The following is a 20334-nucleotide window of genomic DNA, read 5'->3' on the forward strand; positions in this document are numbered from 1 at the left end:
GAGAATGAGTGCACTATCTCTGCGCTTTCTACACAGAAAGGCATCTTTGTGAATGATCACGGTGCTCCTTGCAGCATTGGGTTGACCTTTGACCCCATTCAGACACACTTCCTGTCACTGAATAGCTTGTCATGTTTGATAGAGTGGTTTTTATTTTGAAGATTGTGTCTTAATGTTTTTAGATTGCTTGTCAGTGATATAGTTGTATACCAGATGACAGCTGGGACAAGCGCGTTTGACACTGGACACAGCAGATTCTTTGATTTCCCGGTTTGTGTTGATTCGTATTAAACATCGGGACACAGAACAAAAGCCTTTAGTTGCGGAGTCATGACTGCTTCACTTATTGACTAGCAGAGGTCAGCTTTTTCCTTTTTACTCAATTAGAATCGTTTGTGTCATATTGATTCATGTGTACCGAATCACTTCAATCAGCTAAAAAATGGCCATTGAGTAGCATCTAAATTAACTGGTTGGAAGTCCAATGTTTTATTTATTATTATTCAGTTAATATAAATTCACTAGGTTATACCAACTGATGTGATTAGACACATTTTCAGAGAGCAGCTGGAAAATTTGCGTGAAGCTGAATCATATTTCATATCTCTTTGTCACAGAGCCATGTGGTGGGCATTTGGATGCCAGTGACGCAGGATACATCACCACACCCGGTTACCCGCTGGAGTACCCGCCCCACCAGAACTGCCGATGGGTGATCACAGCACCCGAACCGTCCCAGCGTATCGTCCTAAACTTCAACCCGCACTTTGAGCTGGAGAAACTGGACTGCAGGTGAGTAGAAAATGTTGAGGCTGAAGATTGATTAAGAAGCTCTATGTATAAAGAAACTATATATTCATAACCATATGATGAGGAAGAAACAGAAATAAAGAGGAGTATATCAAAACTGACAAGTCTGTATTTCATACACCCAAGAAGCGACAAGGCAATCTCGTTTACTTTCTTTTATATAATGAATAGTATTTTATTAATTCTGCTGTTTAATATGCCTCTTTTAAAAAATAAGTTGATCCGGAAAAGACTGCTGATGTTTCTTGCCTAGTGATTATTGGAGCCGTCCTGTGATGCCCTAATGAGTCTGGCTGTAGTTGACATTATATACACACTCTCTTCACTTTAATTAAAAATCCAATAAACAAAGCTTTGACACACATTTCTGGGGATCATGAAAACTTGCATGTGCTTCACCAGCAGCTGTGCTGACTCCTCCCTCTGTTGGATGGCAGCAGAAATGCACAGAGCGTGGTCAGGATTGCATGGTGCATGGAGTTTCACTGTATTTTCACAGTTTGGGTGGATTTGTTTTAAAGCATGATTCGTAAAGTGGGACGAATTCGAGGGGAATTAGCAGTCGCTAGTGAAGACTTTGACATTCATGAGTCATGTTTTACAACCCTTTCTCGGCAGAGCCACAAAGCCTGTCACAACCTGCCACTTCCAGCTCTCTCACTCTTATCGCTGAATATTGCCCTTTGTCCTTTTGACATTTATTAACATTTTGGAACTATTAATTATACATAGCAGTGTTTTTAAAGAGAGATTTATGGGATGGCTTTTGACTTTCCTTTGTTGAAATCGGAGCATTAATTTTTCAGACGCTTTTGTTGAAAGTGTCTTCACTGAGCACTTCCAGTGAGCACATCAACAGAGAGAGAGAGAGAGAGAGAGAGATCATAGGAGAGAGACAGGAAAGTCTGATATGTGTTTCATTCCAGCACTCTGCTTACTCCTTAGTGGTTTGTGCACGGGATAGTACTGTTGTAATTTTCGTCTCTCTTTCTCCCTCCACCCTTGGCTTGATTGACAGAAGATGCGGCACGTTCCATTACATCACACATCCTTTTCCGTGCTTTCCTCCCGCAGAGGATTTATTTGCGTGTCCATTAGTAAACAGAACTCCACATTGAATAAGACACATTGCTACATTTGGAAAAGAGGAAAGTGGACGGTCTCCCGTAGTTCTCAGGTTAACACAACCAGTTCTAAGACTTGAAACAGATGTCTCTTTTTTTAACCTTCCATCTTCGCTCCCATCTGCTGCTCCGCTACAAATGTTCAGTCAAGATTTTTATGTTTTTTGTAGACAATGTGAGCGCTGTTTGTGCGGGCCAAAGTAGATACTAGGGTGTTATGGGTGGTTACCAGGGTGTCGTTATGTGGTTGCTAAGGTATTCTGCGTGGTTTATAGCACGTTGCCTTGTGATTGCTATATTGGTTGTGTTAGTTATTATGCACAAATATTTTTAGAATGTGTATTAATCTATGTAAATGTTTAAATTATAAAAAAAAATATATGTTTGCAAAAATAGTAATGCATACATTATTATATTTAAAAAAGTATATACTCAAATACATTTTTATATTTAATTATATTTAAATATCTAAAAACATATATATTCAAAATGTATAATATGTAGGGCCGGGATTTTAACGCGTTATTCGAGATTAATTAATTACACAAAAAATAACGCGTTAATTAAGATTAATTAATTACAGAAAAAAAAATTCCCGCATCTTTAATAACTTATTTTTGCACCGCGGAACGTTTCTCACTGGATGAGTTTCGGCGGACCGATTATACTGAAGCACCAACTAGCGTTCGCATATCACCGCAGCTCATCGAGTCTCAAGTATCACCTAAACGCGAAACATATAGCAGCTAGCGTGGACTTTACACTTTATGTTGAACTATGTATTATTTTGTTGGTGCAACAGTTTATGTTGAACTCTTTATTGTTTTGGCCAAGGTTAAAGAGTGTTGGACCTCTGAAGCAACAGAGAGAGGTTTTCAATGTTCTGAATGTACTTGACAGTATTGTGTTTTACTTAAAAAACAGTTTACAGAAAGTTCCAGCACCTATAAGCTTCCTGAATTTCTGAAATATACTATTTCTAAATTGTTTCTAAATATGCTATTGCTACACTTAATGGCAAAAATTGCACTGGTCTGCTAGACTTGGTTGAACAAAAATAAACAATATTTTGTTACTTAAGCTTATGTATTCAGTTATTATTCAATGGTATACTATAAATCCATGTGAAAAAAAATTACTTCTCATTGTTCTCAGGTCAAATATTTATATGCGATTAAAATGCGATTAATTTCGATTAATTAATTACAAAGCCTCTAATTAATTAGATTATTTTTTTTTTTAATCGAGTCCCGGCCCTAATAATATGTTATGTGATTGTAAAGTGTTATTTTAAGCTGATCATCATCCTGACCCTTTTCTCCTCCTCTATATCTCTCTCTGAATCCTTGTGACCATTTAAACCACATTAAGGTTAAGTATGGTTATTTACAGCCAGGATTTCAGTCTAGCACACAAAGATGATGAAATCAACTGTTAAGCCTGATCTGTAGGCCTCATAAATTCACAAGTTATACATCAGTCTCTTCTGTTTAACTTAAAGCCAGACTTCTCTCGGCTAAAATCATCACCCTAGGTCTTTTGTTTCTTTAAACTCCCTGACTTGTTCCCTGCTGTTTTTTTCTAGCGATTATTGCCGGCAGATTAATTAAGGACAAAGTTGGGACTGTTGAGTTCTGTTGGGGAATTGTAAATGCCTAGTAAACACAAGCACTTCTTTAATAAGTTGTAAAATGATCTATCCATTAACATGCTTAAGCACAGCCACATCTGATTCTCGCATTAGCTTTGCAAAACAAAACTGTCACATAGCTCACATATTTGTGAAGCAGACAGATCATTTAATTGTGATGTGGAGACTTACAGACGCAGGGCTGGGTGAAGTGTGGTATAGGCTATTCATTTGATCTATGTTGATCCTGAGGTAGTAACAACTCAGTATCTTTCCACTGGACACCAAACTGGCTTAATTTATTTAACCTGAAGTGTTTTCCCTGTCAGATATGATTATGCAGCTCAGGGATCATATCCAGGCATCTCATTCCTAGCTGACAGACGTTTATATGCACAAAAGTGTGAAAACTGGCTGTGCTACAAGGTTTCCCCTTTGACCTCATGAAGTTTAGTCTGCTCAACTGCCACCACACCCTTATGTTTCCTCTTTCGACTCATTTCTCCTTCAACTCTATCATAATCTCCCTTTTTTATCCATTGTTTCCTCATTGGTATGTAATTCTCACTCCTCCTCCTCCAATTTCAAAAGGGCAGCTCTTATATGAATTTCCATATTGGTCTAGGCTGGTTTGGTACTGGTTAATCAGTTTTGGTTAACTCGAAGTTGGTATACAAACATTGTTTTTCTAGCAAAGCTAGTCAACTGAGGACTTGTTAGTCCACAAGCAAAACACAATGAGATCCACTGATGTTGGTTTCTCTCTCCTTCCATTTTCTCGCTCACACATACATTGTGTCTGATTAAAGTGACTCATCTCCCAAGGCACGTCCCATTCTCAGCATTGCTTTATTCCACATTTCCTATTCAGCTCCCTCTCTCATCACACATAGATGAAGTAAAGAGTGCTGATAATCCAGCCACACTGTCACTGCAAACACTTCCTCCACAGATCTTCCAGTGCTCTTCAGGGAGACTGAAGGTGGGCTCTCAAACAGTTTTTACTAAAGCAAACGATGCCACTTTGGAGCCAGTACCTCTTTCTAAAACCTGGCCAGGCATCCAGTGTTTAGATCAGCATGGGACACTCAACTCACAATCTGAAATTAGCATGTTGCTAAGCTAACATTGTGATCCTCTAATAAGCATTGCAATAAAGAGCACACAATATACATACAAAAAAAACGTATTCATTTTCATCTGTGCTTTTAAAATTTTTAAATAAAATTTGTTGTTGTATTGTGTATTCTGTTTATTGCTTATTAAATCATTCGTATTGTATTAAATGTAATTTAGGTATATTTCAGATATAATAGATAGAAATTAATAATTATTGCTGTGCACTTTTCTGTTATGGATACATGCAGTGGTACCAAGGAATTTGGCCAAAAGAAGATATTATAGAGGAAAGCACAATTTTTTTTTCAGAGATGTTTTTCATCATCATTTCATCATGAGTGCACTAATTATCTTGCCTACTTTTTGGAAAAGACCTTGTGTCTGTAGCTCATCTTTAAATTGTTTTGGAACACAGCCATTAGGTCAAGAAAAGGATGAGTAAAGATGAGAGGAGAGAAGTGCACCATTTATACTCGATGAAATCCAGAGCACTCTGGTATATCAGTTGGATGACAATGACCAGATGCAATGCAATGCAAAAGAAAAAGTAAATCTATCAAAGGTTACAGGTCCAGCCTGTCTCAGCACTTAAACGAAAGACACTAGTTTCACTTGTCGTACCAGCTTCATTTGAATTCACCAGAGTGTTCCACAGCTTCTTGGCACAGCATCAGATGTGTCCTGCTCCTAAAAGTTATAAATAGATTATTGTGAAATAAATATAATAAGCATTGGATGATTTATCATGATATATCTGTAATGCAATCAGCAAAGCTGCTCGTCTGAATGACATGGTTAAAGAAACAGGGTTGAGCAGACTGAAGTCATGGTTCTCTCTCTCTCCTTTACCACTCTCTTACTCTATCCCTCTCTTTCATCTTTATCTGTTTTTCTTCTTCCCCACTCTTTACACTTTCGTTTCCTCCCTCTGGCACAGTATTCCAGTTTTTGATATTATCTAAACAACATATTAATGCACAAGGAATGGCTGTTCTGTTCTCCTTCATCCTGGGGATTTTACAAATTCAGCAATAACAATCCTGAGGCTTCCAGACTGTCATCATTCATCAAACATCGTTCTACATGTTTTATATATATATATATATATATAGTATATAAATAGTATATTTACAGTGACACACTTCACACTCTGACTACAACTAGGGGAGCCGAGGCCTCGTGTTCGGTGACATCTCTGTATTATCTTCTGTGATGAGGGATATATGAACTGACGATCGCCCGAGAGCATTTTTAGACGTCTCAACTCCAGCCACATGCAGAGCCATGATCACAGACCCCGGGACACCCCACTGTCTCCAGCTGGGGAGTGGAGACAGCTGCCTTTGTTTCTGTAGTAACCTCACAGGGGACGGTAGTGATACTACTACAGTACGCTAGCCGTGTGTACAGACTAGCCTCTTAGTTGCTCATGACTGACGTTGAACGTCTATGAAAGGAACAATTTTACACAGCAGTTCCCCCCACTGTCTCTCGGCGTGGGGCTTTATCCGTGATAGATTTGACAAATGAACACGTCTAAACTCACAGCTAGATTTCTTCTCGAGTGAGGTCAACATTAGCGAATGATATCATCACTCCGTGCGGCTCCCCAGGGGTACTTCTGATCAATGCCAGTTTTCCGCTTGTAATGAAGAATCGATGGATTGTGTGAAGCCGGACAGGACTCAAGGGGGACACACAGGTCTCCCACACATATCACATCATTCTCAGAGTACAGGCATATCTGTTATGACCATTATTGGCTTGCTATACACTCCCTTACAAAAGGAAAATATATTTACCAATATATTTCTTAAAATATATTGTGATATATTGTAATATATTATTTACCCTTTTTATTTTCTAATATTTTATATTTTTGAATACATTTAATAATATATTGATGATACATATATTATATAATATATTGCAAAATATACAAATGATTGCCACTTTCAATATATTTTAATATATTGGAAAAAAATTAATATATATAAGAATATATGCTAATATATTACATGATATTTTCCAATATACTGCAATATATTTTTGTTTCATAAGGGCTTACAGAACAGATATGAGAATGACAACATAAAACATAACAACATAAAGTGGTCAGTTATAAACGGGTATATAACAGAAAATGTTAATTCTTTATTAGGTTCAGTAGCCTTCAATACAGATTGCTCTCTGATATTTCAGATTGCAGTAACAACTCTACCTCTGTTCCTTTCTTCATACCTTTCCTGGTTTATGACTAAATAAGTGGTCTATTTGAACACGGTCTGAAAATACTCTCGAACAAGCAGTTAATGTTTTAGAGGCAGTTTAGTAGTTTAATTCTTCCACTGGGTAAGATTGAGGTTTTTAGGCAAAGCCTGTGATTATTTACTTTCAATCAAAGGGGTGAGTCTTTCACCTGAAGTAAATCTGAATGTGTTCATCTAAAACTCAAAGAAACTGGGGTCAAAATGTACAATCATCATGATATAAAAATTTGTGCACTTGCCTTGCTAGATGCCTGGATCTGCAGGGGACGTTTGATAGTTGATAGGTTTGCGCATGTGGAAAAAGTGTCCACGTGAAAGGCAATTAACATGTGGCACTGATGGTAGAGGATGGGAACATCTACAGATAATTACTCTGCTGATATCAAGTCAAACACATACACTTACATTCACAAGCTCAGGGTGCCAAAGCCATTTTTTACATAAGGTGAATGCTGTTTTAGTGGGAGGGTTTATGTCTTAGCTCATTGGTGACTGTGATGAAATTTAGAAAAGTGAGAGTAACTTTGAACTCTGTACTGATTTGAAATGAAAAGCATTAAAATGTTCAAAAGAGAACAGAATGGTGTGTGTGTGGCATGAGAGCTGATTTGAGAGTGTTTGTGTGTGTTTAAGGCTGGTTAAAGACAGCTGCTGGCATCTGTCAGATGGTTCCCCTGTACTTTCATCTCTCTGGCTGTCATGTTTTCATCCTTTATAACAGAGTGTCCTGTCATTTTGAGGAAAGAGACAGAAGTGCGGGTTGAGGTGGGATGTGTTTTCAAAGGCACTGAGGAGGGCTGTACAAATGTTTGATCGGAGGGTGTCTGGTGCCTTCGGCTCCTGAGATATCCGTCTTTACTCTTACAGAATCTGTGAATCCCAGAACCTGACAAATGCAAGACAAACAGACAGGGTTGAAGGAATTAAGATGCTAGTGTGCTCAAGACTAACTGAATGCTGAAAGTTTGTAGGCTCTACAGGCTGTAGAAATAGGAATTTGATACATTCAAAGAATTTATATGTAAATTATGCACCATGATGGAGGAACGCTTTATTCCCAGCCTGTTGAATTCAGTAAATTCCACTTCATTTAATTCTAAATGCTGTTCTTTTAAATGTTCTATTCTTAAAAACTGCATCAATGTTTCCAAAAAAAAAAAAAAAAAGATTCATACTGAGCATGAAAATTCCGCTTTACCATCACAGAACAAATTTTAATAGTTTCAAATAGAAAACAGTCATTTTAAATTAATATATTTCATTAATATTTCATAACATTAATGTTTAATGTGTTTTCTGCAAAGTAAATGCTACATTGATGAGCATAAGAAACTTATTTAAAAAAAAAATGTAAAGTCTTATCAACCACAAACTTTTAGTGTACTGTATATGAACCTATAAGAAAGAAAAAGAAAGACTTTATCACCCTAAAATGTTTCAAAAGCATTCAGCAAGCAAGCAAGGAAGTCCACTTACATTTGACCACATTATTTTGTGTTTCATTTGTGTCTGTTTTTATCTCTTTTAATAAATTTTAAGAGAAACCTATGAGACTTCAGTTGGCACGTCGGTGAATCATTACTGAGAACTCCCTTAAGTCTACTAAACTATGACAGATTAATGCATTTGTCCTCTAAGAATATGCTGAATAAATATGTCAGAGCAGAGAAAGTATAGTTTCTTCAACTCAAGGCTCATTGATTTCTCTGTCTGTGCACTTGTCTCTTGAGTTGGATCAGTGTTTTAGACAATGACTCTCTGGCGCTGAAGTGTACAGATGTTTGGAGGATCCACAGGCTTGCTGAATTGGTAGTTAATTGAGGCTCAAATTGTTCTGTGGAGTCACGCTCTTCTGCTACTACAGCTACATAAACCTCAGCCTTATTAACACGACAGCACTGTGCTAAGTAACAGCGCTTTTTACCCTCGCTGCCTGCCAGCTGGACCCAGAATCACTTCTGTCTGATGTGTTATTTTTAAACAGAAACTCTTTGATTCACAATTTCAAAAGAGAGATAATACACCTTTTATTGGCTTTCTTTTTAGTTCCCTCGTTTTCTCGTTTTTAATTTACCTGCCATCAGGTCAATTTTTAAAGCTTTTCAGAGGAAAAATCTATTTTAGTAAGCAGGCAGAGCGTGTTAGGCGTGACATAGCTTCATAGTTAAATGAGATCAAACACCTTTTAAACACAATCCCATTCTAATTTCTTCTTGCAAGGCTGTTTGTATCTTGACACTTAGGAGGGGAAAAAACAAAACAAGAAAAGATCAAACTCATTATGTAGAGGCAGCAGAACAGACAGACCTCTAACACATGATGTTGAGCTTACAGTCATGAAAAAAATATTTAAATTTGTTTCTATGAGGAACTCTTATTATGGACTGCCTTCAAATTGAGTATGCACAAAATATTGCTGCCAGTATTAAAGTGTTTTTATTTATTGGCATCAGTTAATGTTGAGTATACGCCCGTTCTTCTATTTTTTTTCTTTTTCTTTTTTTTTATATTGCCTTTGTCATCACTTGAAGCTATAAAATATTTTATTAACATTTTTTTTCTTTTTCTTTTTTTTATATTGCCTTTGTCATCACTTGAAGCTATAAAATATTTTATTAACACTAAATGTAAACTTAAATGTTAAATAAAAAAAATTTCAGTAACTGGCCGTGGCCGGGTTTCGTAAAAAAAAGGTCAGAAATATAAAAATACACATTTAAATTAAATGCCTGAAAAAAAAGAATAAAATAAGTAATGAAATGTTTCAAAGACTAGGGGAAAAAATATGTCAATGTCTTGCTGAAGTGCAAGAAAACCAGCTATTTGTTTGATCTGAAATAACGTCTCACTCTCTTTCTCTATACTGTGTATAAATTAATTAATTTAAATAATTTTATGCATTTAGTTGATGCTTTTATCCAAAGCGACTTACAGTGCATTCAGGCTAACATTTTTTTACCTAACATAATATATAAATATATTAAGTATATTATATATTATTATGTAAAGTATACAATTATAGACTATAATATTGTATTGTGTTATAGTTATTATATCCAAGTTGTCTGTCTGGAACGCAGCATTAGGTTAACATCAATAAACGATAGTGTACTACAATTAAGAGCCATTCTATAACTTGACATTTCAGCACTTGATAAATGGACAGCGACTCTAAGTAGCTCTCAAAGCACAACTACCTGTGACTGTGTTAAGTGCATTGTTGGGAAACGCACGTGAAACAATAACGAACTATCGCAAAATGACTTGTAGAAAACGCTCTTAAGCTCTAAGATCAATCCCAGTTAGAGTCACACAGCTTGGGGACATGGGGAATGATTTGATGGTAGCCTAATGCCCTTAACCTCTTGTATAAACGTCCCTGTGTCTGTTCTTCTCCATAGGTATGACTTCATTGAGATCCGGGATGGGAACTCAGAGAGTGCTGATCTGTTGGGGAGACACTGCAGTAACATCGCACCCCCTGCAATCATCTCATCAGGCCCAGTTCTGCTCATCAAATTCGTCTCTGACTATGCCCACCAAGGGGCAGGGTTTTCACTGCGTTATGAAATCTATAAGACAGGTAAGTGTGTGCTAACCTGGTGTCGTTTATCATAAGCAATGCAGTGTCAATGCCTCACCTGCTGTTCATGCATCTCTCCTGTGTGCTTAAAGCAAGAGTCTTCTGTTCAAGCGCTTGTACTAACAAAGTATTTAAACTGTGGGGAGAGTTCACATGGGTCAATTGAGTCTGTAAAGAAAGCAGGATTCTGTGTCGATGCAACTGTCTCTCTTAGCACGTATCACAAATTCTTCCTTTCACACAGGAAACACATGCCTCACCTTTTCCTTTATCTTCCCACCACTCCTTACAGCATGGGCTGCTATGTGTCAAATCCCACCTGCCTGAGAAGTGTTGATTGGCTTGTGTCAGTAGGAGGGAAGAGTCCCTATTGGTCAGTGTGGTGTCATTGATAGCCCACCTATTTTATTACTTGTGGTGTAGAAGTGTAGATTTGCTTTTTCAAACTGGAGGGAAAGGCTCTGATTGGGGAATTCTGAAGCAGGAAGACAGGATTACCATTTATGACAAGTTCCAAATGGCTTTTAAGGATTTGAGGGAAAACCTGTTATTGGATCAAGTGTGGTGGTCAGCATAAGCTTCTTTCCTCTGGAGTATTTTTCTCGCTGGAGGTCATTGCAAGGTTATGCATCGTTCAGAACTAAATTCAGAATGCCTTCCAAATTGCAATTGAGTTATTTCATTTGAATTTAATTCGAATTGAGTTAGCAAACAGGATGCATACTTGCAATTTGAATATGAATATAAGTAAAATTAAAATGAAGTTTATCTAGACTTTATATTTTTTCTCGAGTCTCATTTGGAAGTTTTAAGAGAAAAGTTGACTAAAGTAAGAAAGTAAACCTTCAAGTTTGGATGGATGAGTGGATGAATAGGTGGACGGATAAATAAAGGGGTAGATAAATGGAAGATTGGTGGATAGATGGATTGGTAGGTGGATTGGATTGAGTCGATTGATATTGTATTATAAGTCTATAGAAAAATATAGTTTATTTATTTCTTCTAGGGTGAAGGAACATTTTGTTTTTACAGAATGCAATTAAATTGTTTTATTTTGTTTGAATTCAAACTCCAATTAAACTTCCTGTAGGGTGACGACTTTTATTTTACAAATTAAAAAGGAACAATTCTAATTCTAAACCCTGATCACTCCAAATGTAAGATGCCCAGATGTTATTGATGGTCCATGCAACTGCCCATTTTATTTTGTTTTGATTATTTGGATATTCTATATATATATATATACTGTATATATAATGTTTCTATTTTTTTCTGCAAATTTTTTTGCAGTGGTATTATTTTGGGTTGTTTTGTCGCTACTGCATGTATGAATGCCCTCTAGGCAGCCAGATTTACTGTAGCTGACCTCTGGTGACTTCTTACACTGTACGATTTCTCTCTCCTTCACGGAGCCTGATCGACACGCACCGGCACAAATTCAGATCAAGGCGGCTGCTGGCAGGCTAAATAAACAGCATGGAGACATCCCGTGTTCCTTTTTCAATCTTCTGAAAGCATTCCGGGAATGCCTCTTTAATTGACTCCTGATCTACCCTCCCCTGAGGTCGGCTGGGGCAGGGCAGCTGGGGTTACTAACAAACATGTGTGATGGTCTTTCCTCTTAGCTCCCCACAGTAGTGTACTGGGACAGCCGTGCAGAGCAGCTGTCATGAAGCTGGAGGAAGGCATTGGTCGGAGATGAGTAGTTAGTACTTTGCAGTTGGTGGGTTCAGGTCTTCAGAGGAGATTTGCTTCTGAGGGACTGAAACACAAAAGCAAGTCCTTAATGAGATCCACCAGATGGACGACAAGCTAAACTAACTCAGTGTGGACACCCGATGTTGAGAGATCTCAGAACGTTTTATTGCGAACAGAGCCCCCACACCTCCCGCTGCACGGAGGAAGTGATGACACAATCCGTTGAGTGTGATCTGATAGTGTGAGAGCTCCATAGCAACCTGGCTAACACCGCGCAGAGGTACGAATGGAGACAGTGATGAACACTATAACAACGGCAGGTCGCAGGTTTTTTAAATCATAAACAAGCAATAATGATGAGACCCGTTGGCTTGTGGAAGCTTGCAGTTGCCATGGCATTAACAAGATCTCATTATATTCAGAGGATGCATGTGAAAATGTGTGGGAGCGTGTGTGTGGATGTCTGCGTGATCAAACACTAAGACAAAGAGATCTTTTTTTTTTTTTTTTTTTTTGACTGAATTTTGATGAATTTGAAGAAGTCCTTTTGTTTATGACTTAATGATTTGGTGTTATATAAAGATTTGTATTTTTGTTTAAAAAGTGTAAATGTGTATATATACCATTCAAAAGTTTATGGTCAGTTTTTAAAAATAAATTAATACTATTCGACTTTTAAAAAGTAAAGATAATTATAATGTTACAAAATATTAAATTTTCTAATCTTTTCTTTTGAGCTTTCTATTCATCGAATAATCGTGAAAACTGATTTTCTACAATAATAATAATAATAATAATAAATGTTTCTTGAGCAGCAAATCAGCATATTAGAATGATTTCTGAAGAATCATGTGACACTCAGTCAAGACTAAAGTAATGATGCTGAAATTCCTGCCAATACAGGAATAAATTACATTTTAAAATAGTTTAATCATCGTTTCATATTTCATTATATTTCAGTTTGTTTGTTTTTTACAATATTTTGATCAAATAAATGCAGCACTTGTGTATGTACTGTATATAATATAGGCCTACTGTACATGCTCACATAGATATATACTGTTTGTATGTAAATGTATATTCTAATTGTATATTAATATAAGAAAGAAAGAAATTTTGTAAAAGAGAGAGGAGAAATGATATAAAAAAGGAAAATACAAAACAACAGCAGCAACTGAAACACATCCCAGAATCCAACTGTTGTGCAACTGTTGTTTATTTGTATTGGTGGTGAGTGTACTGGACATGTCCTGGCTTGGCTAGGAAAGTTTTCTCTAGCAGTGATAGGGATCTTGGGTAAATACACAGCCTGGAGGTGTGTCCGCCTTGTGTTGCACAGCCTTCTGGGTGGAAACACCACATCAATTCCCCAGCGCCTGATGCACACAGGAAATCAGTACCCTGTTGCCCTTGAGCTGCCCGACAGCTACCTGTACCACCACGCTTGGGGATTCAGCCGCTGCCCTTGAGAGTAAAATGATGTGTTATTTCTTCAGCTGTCTGAAGCTTGGCCAGCTCCTATCTTGCAGAATTAATGTGCGCAGTAGGAAGAGCTCATGGGAAACACCCCGAAACAAACATTTATTTTCAAATGGTCAACATCAGGCATCCTTATTATTCTGTTTAGTTCCTGCATTCAGAGTGTTAGAAAGCCCAGCGACCTTACATTCTGACTTACATCTGAACTTCATTCATGATAAACAATTAGCTTACTCAACCATACACTTAACCACATGGTTCTGTTGCCACAGTTACAATATAAAAACTCTCAGCCAATCAAGTCTTCATCAGTGGAGTTCTAGAATAGCCAATTACAGCTCACAACACAACCGTCCTACAGTCATAGTGATGCTCATCTAGTAGTCACTGCATCACTTTCACTATTAGAATTATAAAGAGCTAATGGATGTTTGATGCCCTGGTACATTCACCAATTAAATGTTTTTTTTTTTTTTTTTTTTTATTATAAAAAAAAAAGATGAATCAAATTGTGAAGACTTTTTATAATGTTACAAAAGATTTCTATTTCAAATCAATTGTGTATTTTATTTTTTTTTTCATCAAAGAATCTTGGAAAAAAATATTTAGCACAGTCGTTTTCAATGTTGATTAAATTGATAAGATTTATTAAGAATTGGTTCTTGAGCAGCAAATCAGCATAATAAATTATTTATGAAGGATCATGCAACCGAGTGATGATGCTGAAAAATCTAATAAAATTGTCATCACAGGAATAAATGACATTTTAAAATATATTCATAGACAGACATGGTCACTATGAATCGTTGTTGTTGTGGAAAAGGAGTTTGTGACATTTCTCGCTTTGCGTTTTGTCCATGGAATGAAATGAAACAAATGCTGAACAAAATTTTCAAATATTAAGATGATGGCAAACTTTGCTTAAGTGCAAGTGATTTTTAATTGCTAGGAATCCCCATACACATATTCATAAACAAATGTGCACATCTGCATTATTGCTCTGTATGTACTGTACATGTACTGTATGTTGTATGGCTTAGGCCAAAATCGTGCCAGCATACCTCACACATATAATATACTGTAATCTCTTACACACATACACACAATTCACTCATCCATGACAAACATTCCTATTCTACCCAGCAACATTTCTTAATAACAGCCCCCCTTTTCGCTCTGGCCACAGACAGACCCAGCCACACACGCCAATCCCGGCGCTAAGCCTCCGACGCACAGCCAAGACGCAGCTTTCCCTTGCTGGAAGAGGGATGGGGGGAGAGTTTCCCCATCTTACTGCAGACGGGCTGTTTTTACCATGCTCACTAACATGAATTAATGAGAGCCAATAAAAAAGCTGATGGCGTCGGGGTTACTCATGCATACTTCAGGCAAGTACACTAGCAGCTCAGCGGGGGTCTGGCATACTGTCTACCTGTCTGAGATGGCGTGAGTATGAGGGGTCAGCGCATGACTGGCAGGGTCTCATACGCTCAAATATACGCTCTGATAAATGCACACACATACAGACAGCCCATCTGAGAAGTAAGCTGTAGTAAAGCATAACGTCACCACTGCAGGGTAAAGGCGTGTGACAGCACAACTGACCCAGTAATGGAGGGAACGTGCCCGTCTGGCTGTTTTCACACAACTGTGTTTATGTGGTATTAAAGTGACAGTGAAAGAGGGGAAATAAAATGCAACGATAAAAGGAAGAGACAATTCACAAATGGGATTAATTTTCAATTAATAATACAAATAAAGTTAGATAAATAACTATTTATTCAAATAGAAGGTTATTTTTTATATTTGTTTACTGAATAATTATTAATAATTTATTATTACTAGTAGTAGTAGGAGAAGTAGTAGTATTAGTATCACAATTCTAGTAAACAATGTGATCTCAAAATCATTCGATTTTCACAGTGCGACCAAAAGTCTAAATATGAACTCAAACATTTCATATCAAATTCTTGAATTGACATCTGGTACAAACTTTATATTAAATTAAATATGAATGTAATTTTACCCAAGGCATGAAAGGGCAATTAATTTTGGTTTTAGATTTACTTAATGTCTGTGATTGAAATTAATTTGATCCCCATTTCCAAAAGAAGAATTATAAGTAAGCCAAAGTACACTTTGCAAAATGTAACATTGCTAAAGAGAAGCTGTGTGGACAGGAATAAGATCAGTCCCTGTCATTGTGCTGGGAATTGTTTTAGAGCTGTGTTTCACCCATGTAAACATACTGTGTGTAATGAGCTATTTATATCACTGATCACTGCAAATGGGAGAAACAATAAGGAAAGAGAGCACATGTGTGTAACAGAGAAATACTGTTACATTCAAACATGAGATGTCTGCAAGCAGGTGCTAGTGGAAATGCATGATCATTAGCCAAGGATGTGAGTCGGACACATTCATACACGCACACACATACACATGGGGGCCTTGAACAGATGTAGTGTGCTGTATCAATGCAGGAGGGTGTAATATTAACCCTGGCCTGCTGTCTCTGAGGGACCTGACTCTCTCAGCTGTTTGGGTGCCAGACAGGTCCTGGTGTCCTGTGTGTTCCTGGGTGCACGAGCCGAAGTGATTCTACACCCTATTTAAGGGGGCTTCAGGCCCCCTATGTCTGACATATTAGCATCCCTAAAAATATGTGATTAACGCAGCTGTCACCACCAAACTCTATGGAAGCTGGTTACAGCCTTAGAAGAAATAATATAAAGGAAAATGTAAGCTAAAGTTTAAAACAAATAAACATTTATGCGTTTGGCAGTGTATTCAGTCTGTGTATTCCCTGGGAATTGAAACTTTGACCTTGACGTTTCTAGCTCCATTCATAAATATTTGAGCTATAGGAATGCACTTAATAAAATAAATTCACATTGTGAGATATAAAGTCATATTTACAAGATATAAAGCCACGATAGTGAGAGTTAAAATTCCAATTTTGAAAAATAAATGTTTGTGGTATTAAAGTGTATTAAAGAGGGAAATTAATGCAGTGACAAAGGGAAAATTCACCTTTGAGATTAATTCATAATAATACAAATAAAATATAATAAACCAATAATTATAAAATAAAATGCTATTAACAAAAATAAGCTATTACATAACAATTCGTAGTTAATAATACATAAATAAAAACAGTTTCATTTTAATTTCTCAGTTCCTTCTAGAAAAATATTTGCAATTACTAATAGTCAATTTTTATTTTATTTCTTTTTTACTCTGAGGTGGCTTTGATGCATCCATCTGTGATCATGTCAGACCCTTAATTAAAGTTTGCACTTATGTGATCTTTATCTGATGTTTACTGAAAAGTGTCTCTGTATACACTCATCGAGTCCAAAACATGGCACAGATTGGACTGAACATGGTATAGGGGTATAGGTAAAGTTCCACCAAGGGTGTCGAGGTTTGGTTTGTTTACTTCTGGTTTATTAAAAATGTTCAAAACTCATAACCTTTCGACCTCAAAAAAGGACCTCTAAACTGCCACATTCTAAAGTCTCTGCAGACTATTGGCCGTGAGAGCATCTCTGTGAGTGATCATGTTTGTGAGTCTCAAGGGCAGGTCTGAACCCATCCACATGGGGTCACTGACCTGTTATTGAAACCTCAGACATTATACTGCAGTCTACGGCTGTAGTACTTTAAATAGTGCTCTGTTAATTTTGAAACGGGACTATTCGTGTAGCAATGTGACATTCTGGAATGAAGAAATCAGTCCCAGTATGTGTTATAGGTGATATGAGGTTGTGTGAAGCACAGTTGTCATTCCCAGGCTGTACGGTTGTACACAGAGTTCCCACAAAGCTGCTTGGCGAGCACAGATATAGTTAAAGCATTTCAGTTATTGAAGAGTTGAGAGTCACAGATCACAGAGCGTTTGTTCTCTGATCCATTGATATTTTACCCCCTCAGTCCCTGACAGCTCCTCAAACTATCTCTCTTACTGTCTCTCATCTGTACTTTTATTTTAAATAATGCGAGTGGCACTTCCTGAGCCTTAAACTTAGATCCTTTGAGATTACAGGAAAATACCAAGGGACTTCATGTGTGGTGTGTCGATATGTGTGCATGTGTTTGCCCTTCTGTGCATTAGTATGAGCAGTGTGACTCGTCATGCCTCTACACGTAAAGATGCTGTGCATCGTGTCAAAGGCTGGTGTGTAGGACGTGTGTCACGGCTGAAGGTGAAGCATGTGTTAGCATACAAGGAACACTAACTCTGTTATACAAGGCCAAACACTATCCAGCATAGGCTTAATAACAGCTTGAAACTATACAGGTGCATTAATCAAAATGCATTAATAAATCCAAATTATATAAAAGTCTAAAATAAAGGGATGTTCTGTTATAAAGAATGCTGTCTATGGGACTCCTTTCGGTTAACCTTTTTATGAATATGTTCATTACAAGAACCATTTGAATTAACAATTCAATTACCGTTTAATTGAATTAACGTTTCGCTGAAATGAATCAGACTTTTCAATGCTAAAATTGAAGAGAGTGAAAAAGTGTATTTGCTTTTACAGTTCTATCACAAAGTTAAACTGAGATGCATATCATACAACATCATGTCCTAAAATGACACCTTAACATACAGTATGACTGTCTATGTCACCGAAATCTCTCTTACATTGGACACAAACATGCAGCATGAGAATCGCTGAGTGCCGTCCCAGGAGCTGAATATTGACAGCAGTTGCAAGGATGGAAAATCATTCTAATTCAACACTTTGTAGATGAAGGATTTTTCCGTGCAAATTTAAAGCTTCACTTTGATGAATTTTCCGCTTTTTTATTTACATCAATATCTTTTTTGTCAGAAAGCTAACTGAGTGTGTCTGTTTCTCTGTGTGTGAAAGACAAAAGAAAGCAACTAATGTGTCTCCTCTGTCCCTCTAGAACAGTGGTTCTCAATTCCAGTCCTCGCGCCCCCCAGCTCTGCATATTTTGCACATCTCTCTGTTAACAAACCTGATTAAGATAGTCAGCTCTTTAGAAGTGAGCTCTGTGCATGAACTGTGTTCCCATTGACATGGTCCCAAACAGTGTTCACTGCTCCCTACTCCCTGAGCGGGGGAAATCTGTTGAAGTTTACATCACTTCGGAACATTCATTCATGGATTTGCGCTTCGCAATGTCTTCACACACGGACAAGTGTGCCATCATATACCTCTGTAAATAAATGCAATTTAAATTTACATCTTACACCCTACATTACACTTTGAATGGAACTTATATGTTCACTTCAAACTGGAATCATGACAGAATATCCTGGGATGTCCACTTCGCAGGGCACTTACGTTCAAATAAAACAAAGTCTTAAGAGAAACATACAAAATGTGCAGAGCAGGGTGGCGCAAGGACTGCAATTGAGAACCGTTGACCTAGAACAAGTCCACTCTCTGAGATTTTGGTCAATACAAACACATCATGTCTTACATATGCACACTATGGTGTGTTTCAGCTGCTGTAATCACATATTTTGTATCTTTTCTTCCAGGCTCCGACTGTTCCAGAAACTTCACAAGTCCATCAGGTGTGATCGAGTCGCCTGGATTCCCTGACAAATACCCCCACAATCTGGAGTGCACCTTCATCATCATCGTCCCTCCTCACATGGACGTCACCCTCACCTTCCTGACTTTCGATCTGGAGAACGACCCCTTGCAAGGCTCAGAGGGCGAGTGCAAGTACGACTGGCTGGAGGTGTGGGACGGCCTCCCGCAGGGTGAGTCTAGATGTTGTAATCCTGAAGAATTCTGTTTGGATTTACAGTCGGGGTTTGGATTAGACCGCGGTATTCCAAAGTCCAGACCACCCGTGACTTTAAGAGGATTGCATTTCCCATTCCCTCTGACCTCATTGTCTGCTTTGAGATCAGTATGTTGCATGTCTGCCATCCGTAATTTGGTCACTTAATGATTTCTAATCCACATACCATTCACTATCACACTATGGGCCATCTGGTTGGTTTATCCACCAGTCTATACAGCTGTTCGCTCTTGCCCTGTGACATGCACCACCCGTCTGTTGGCCGCTGTGCTTGCAGCTCCACCGGTATGAAGCTCAGGCACATTGCCGTCATACTGTTACTGCGGCTGCCGCTGGAGCTATTTTAGTAGCAAGCGTTGGCAGATGAAAGTGGAGCCCAGGGCCTTGTTTTGCCTTATCTAGCCCAGGCGGGGCCAAAAAGATACAGAACCCATATTCTTCTGCACACAAGGTTGGAGGAGATGGAGGATGGGGTAACAGCAGCCATGGTAGCCTTTATCAGGAGAGTGAAAATGGGGCGTGAATAACACTGCAATAGGATTTAATCTTTGTCTGGAACAGAGCGCTGTTGAATACACTCTTTACCCCCAGCTGTCTTATTAATGCTTCAGCCCTGAGACCCCCATTCTGCCCCCACCCTCGCCCTTCTGCCTCTGGGTTAGGCTTCATATTGTAGCACTGCACACGCAAATATAATCAGACAAACAATAACTGTAGACACTAAAACACAACAGTATATTCAAGGTGGTCAAATAAATCTAACAAGCTTGGCCAAGACCATCAGGTTCACCAGCTAGTAGTATTTTTTTTTATTTCTCTGACATA

The 20334-nt window shown here is 37.9% G+C and overlaps 1 protein-coding gene across 2 annotated transcripts in view; it reads left to right on the forward strand.

Moving 5' to 3' along the window:
• LOC128019635 (neuropilin-2) overlaps positions 1–20334 on the forward strand; it is a 66367-nt gene that overhangs the window by 8542 nt on the left and 37491 nt on the right. For both annotated transcript variants that reach the window (XM_052605719.1, XM_052605718.1), the window contains exons 2-4: positions 618–792; positions 10355–10536; positions 19238–19465. In XM_052605719.1, the coding sequence (XP_052461679.1) occupies positions 618–792; positions 10355–10536; positions 19238–19465 (585 nt within the window). The remainder of the gene's footprint in view (positions 1–617; positions 793–10354; positions 10537–19237; positions 19466–20334) is intronic.

This window comes from Carassius gibelio, chromosome A9 (genome assembly GCF_023724105.1).
Source record: "Carassius gibelio isolate Cgi1373 ecotype wild population from Czech Republic chromosome A9, carGib1.2-hapl.c, whole genome shotgun sequence".
NCBI lineage: Eukaryota > Metazoa > Chordata > Actinopteri > Cypriniformes > Cyprinidae > Carassius > Carassius gibelio.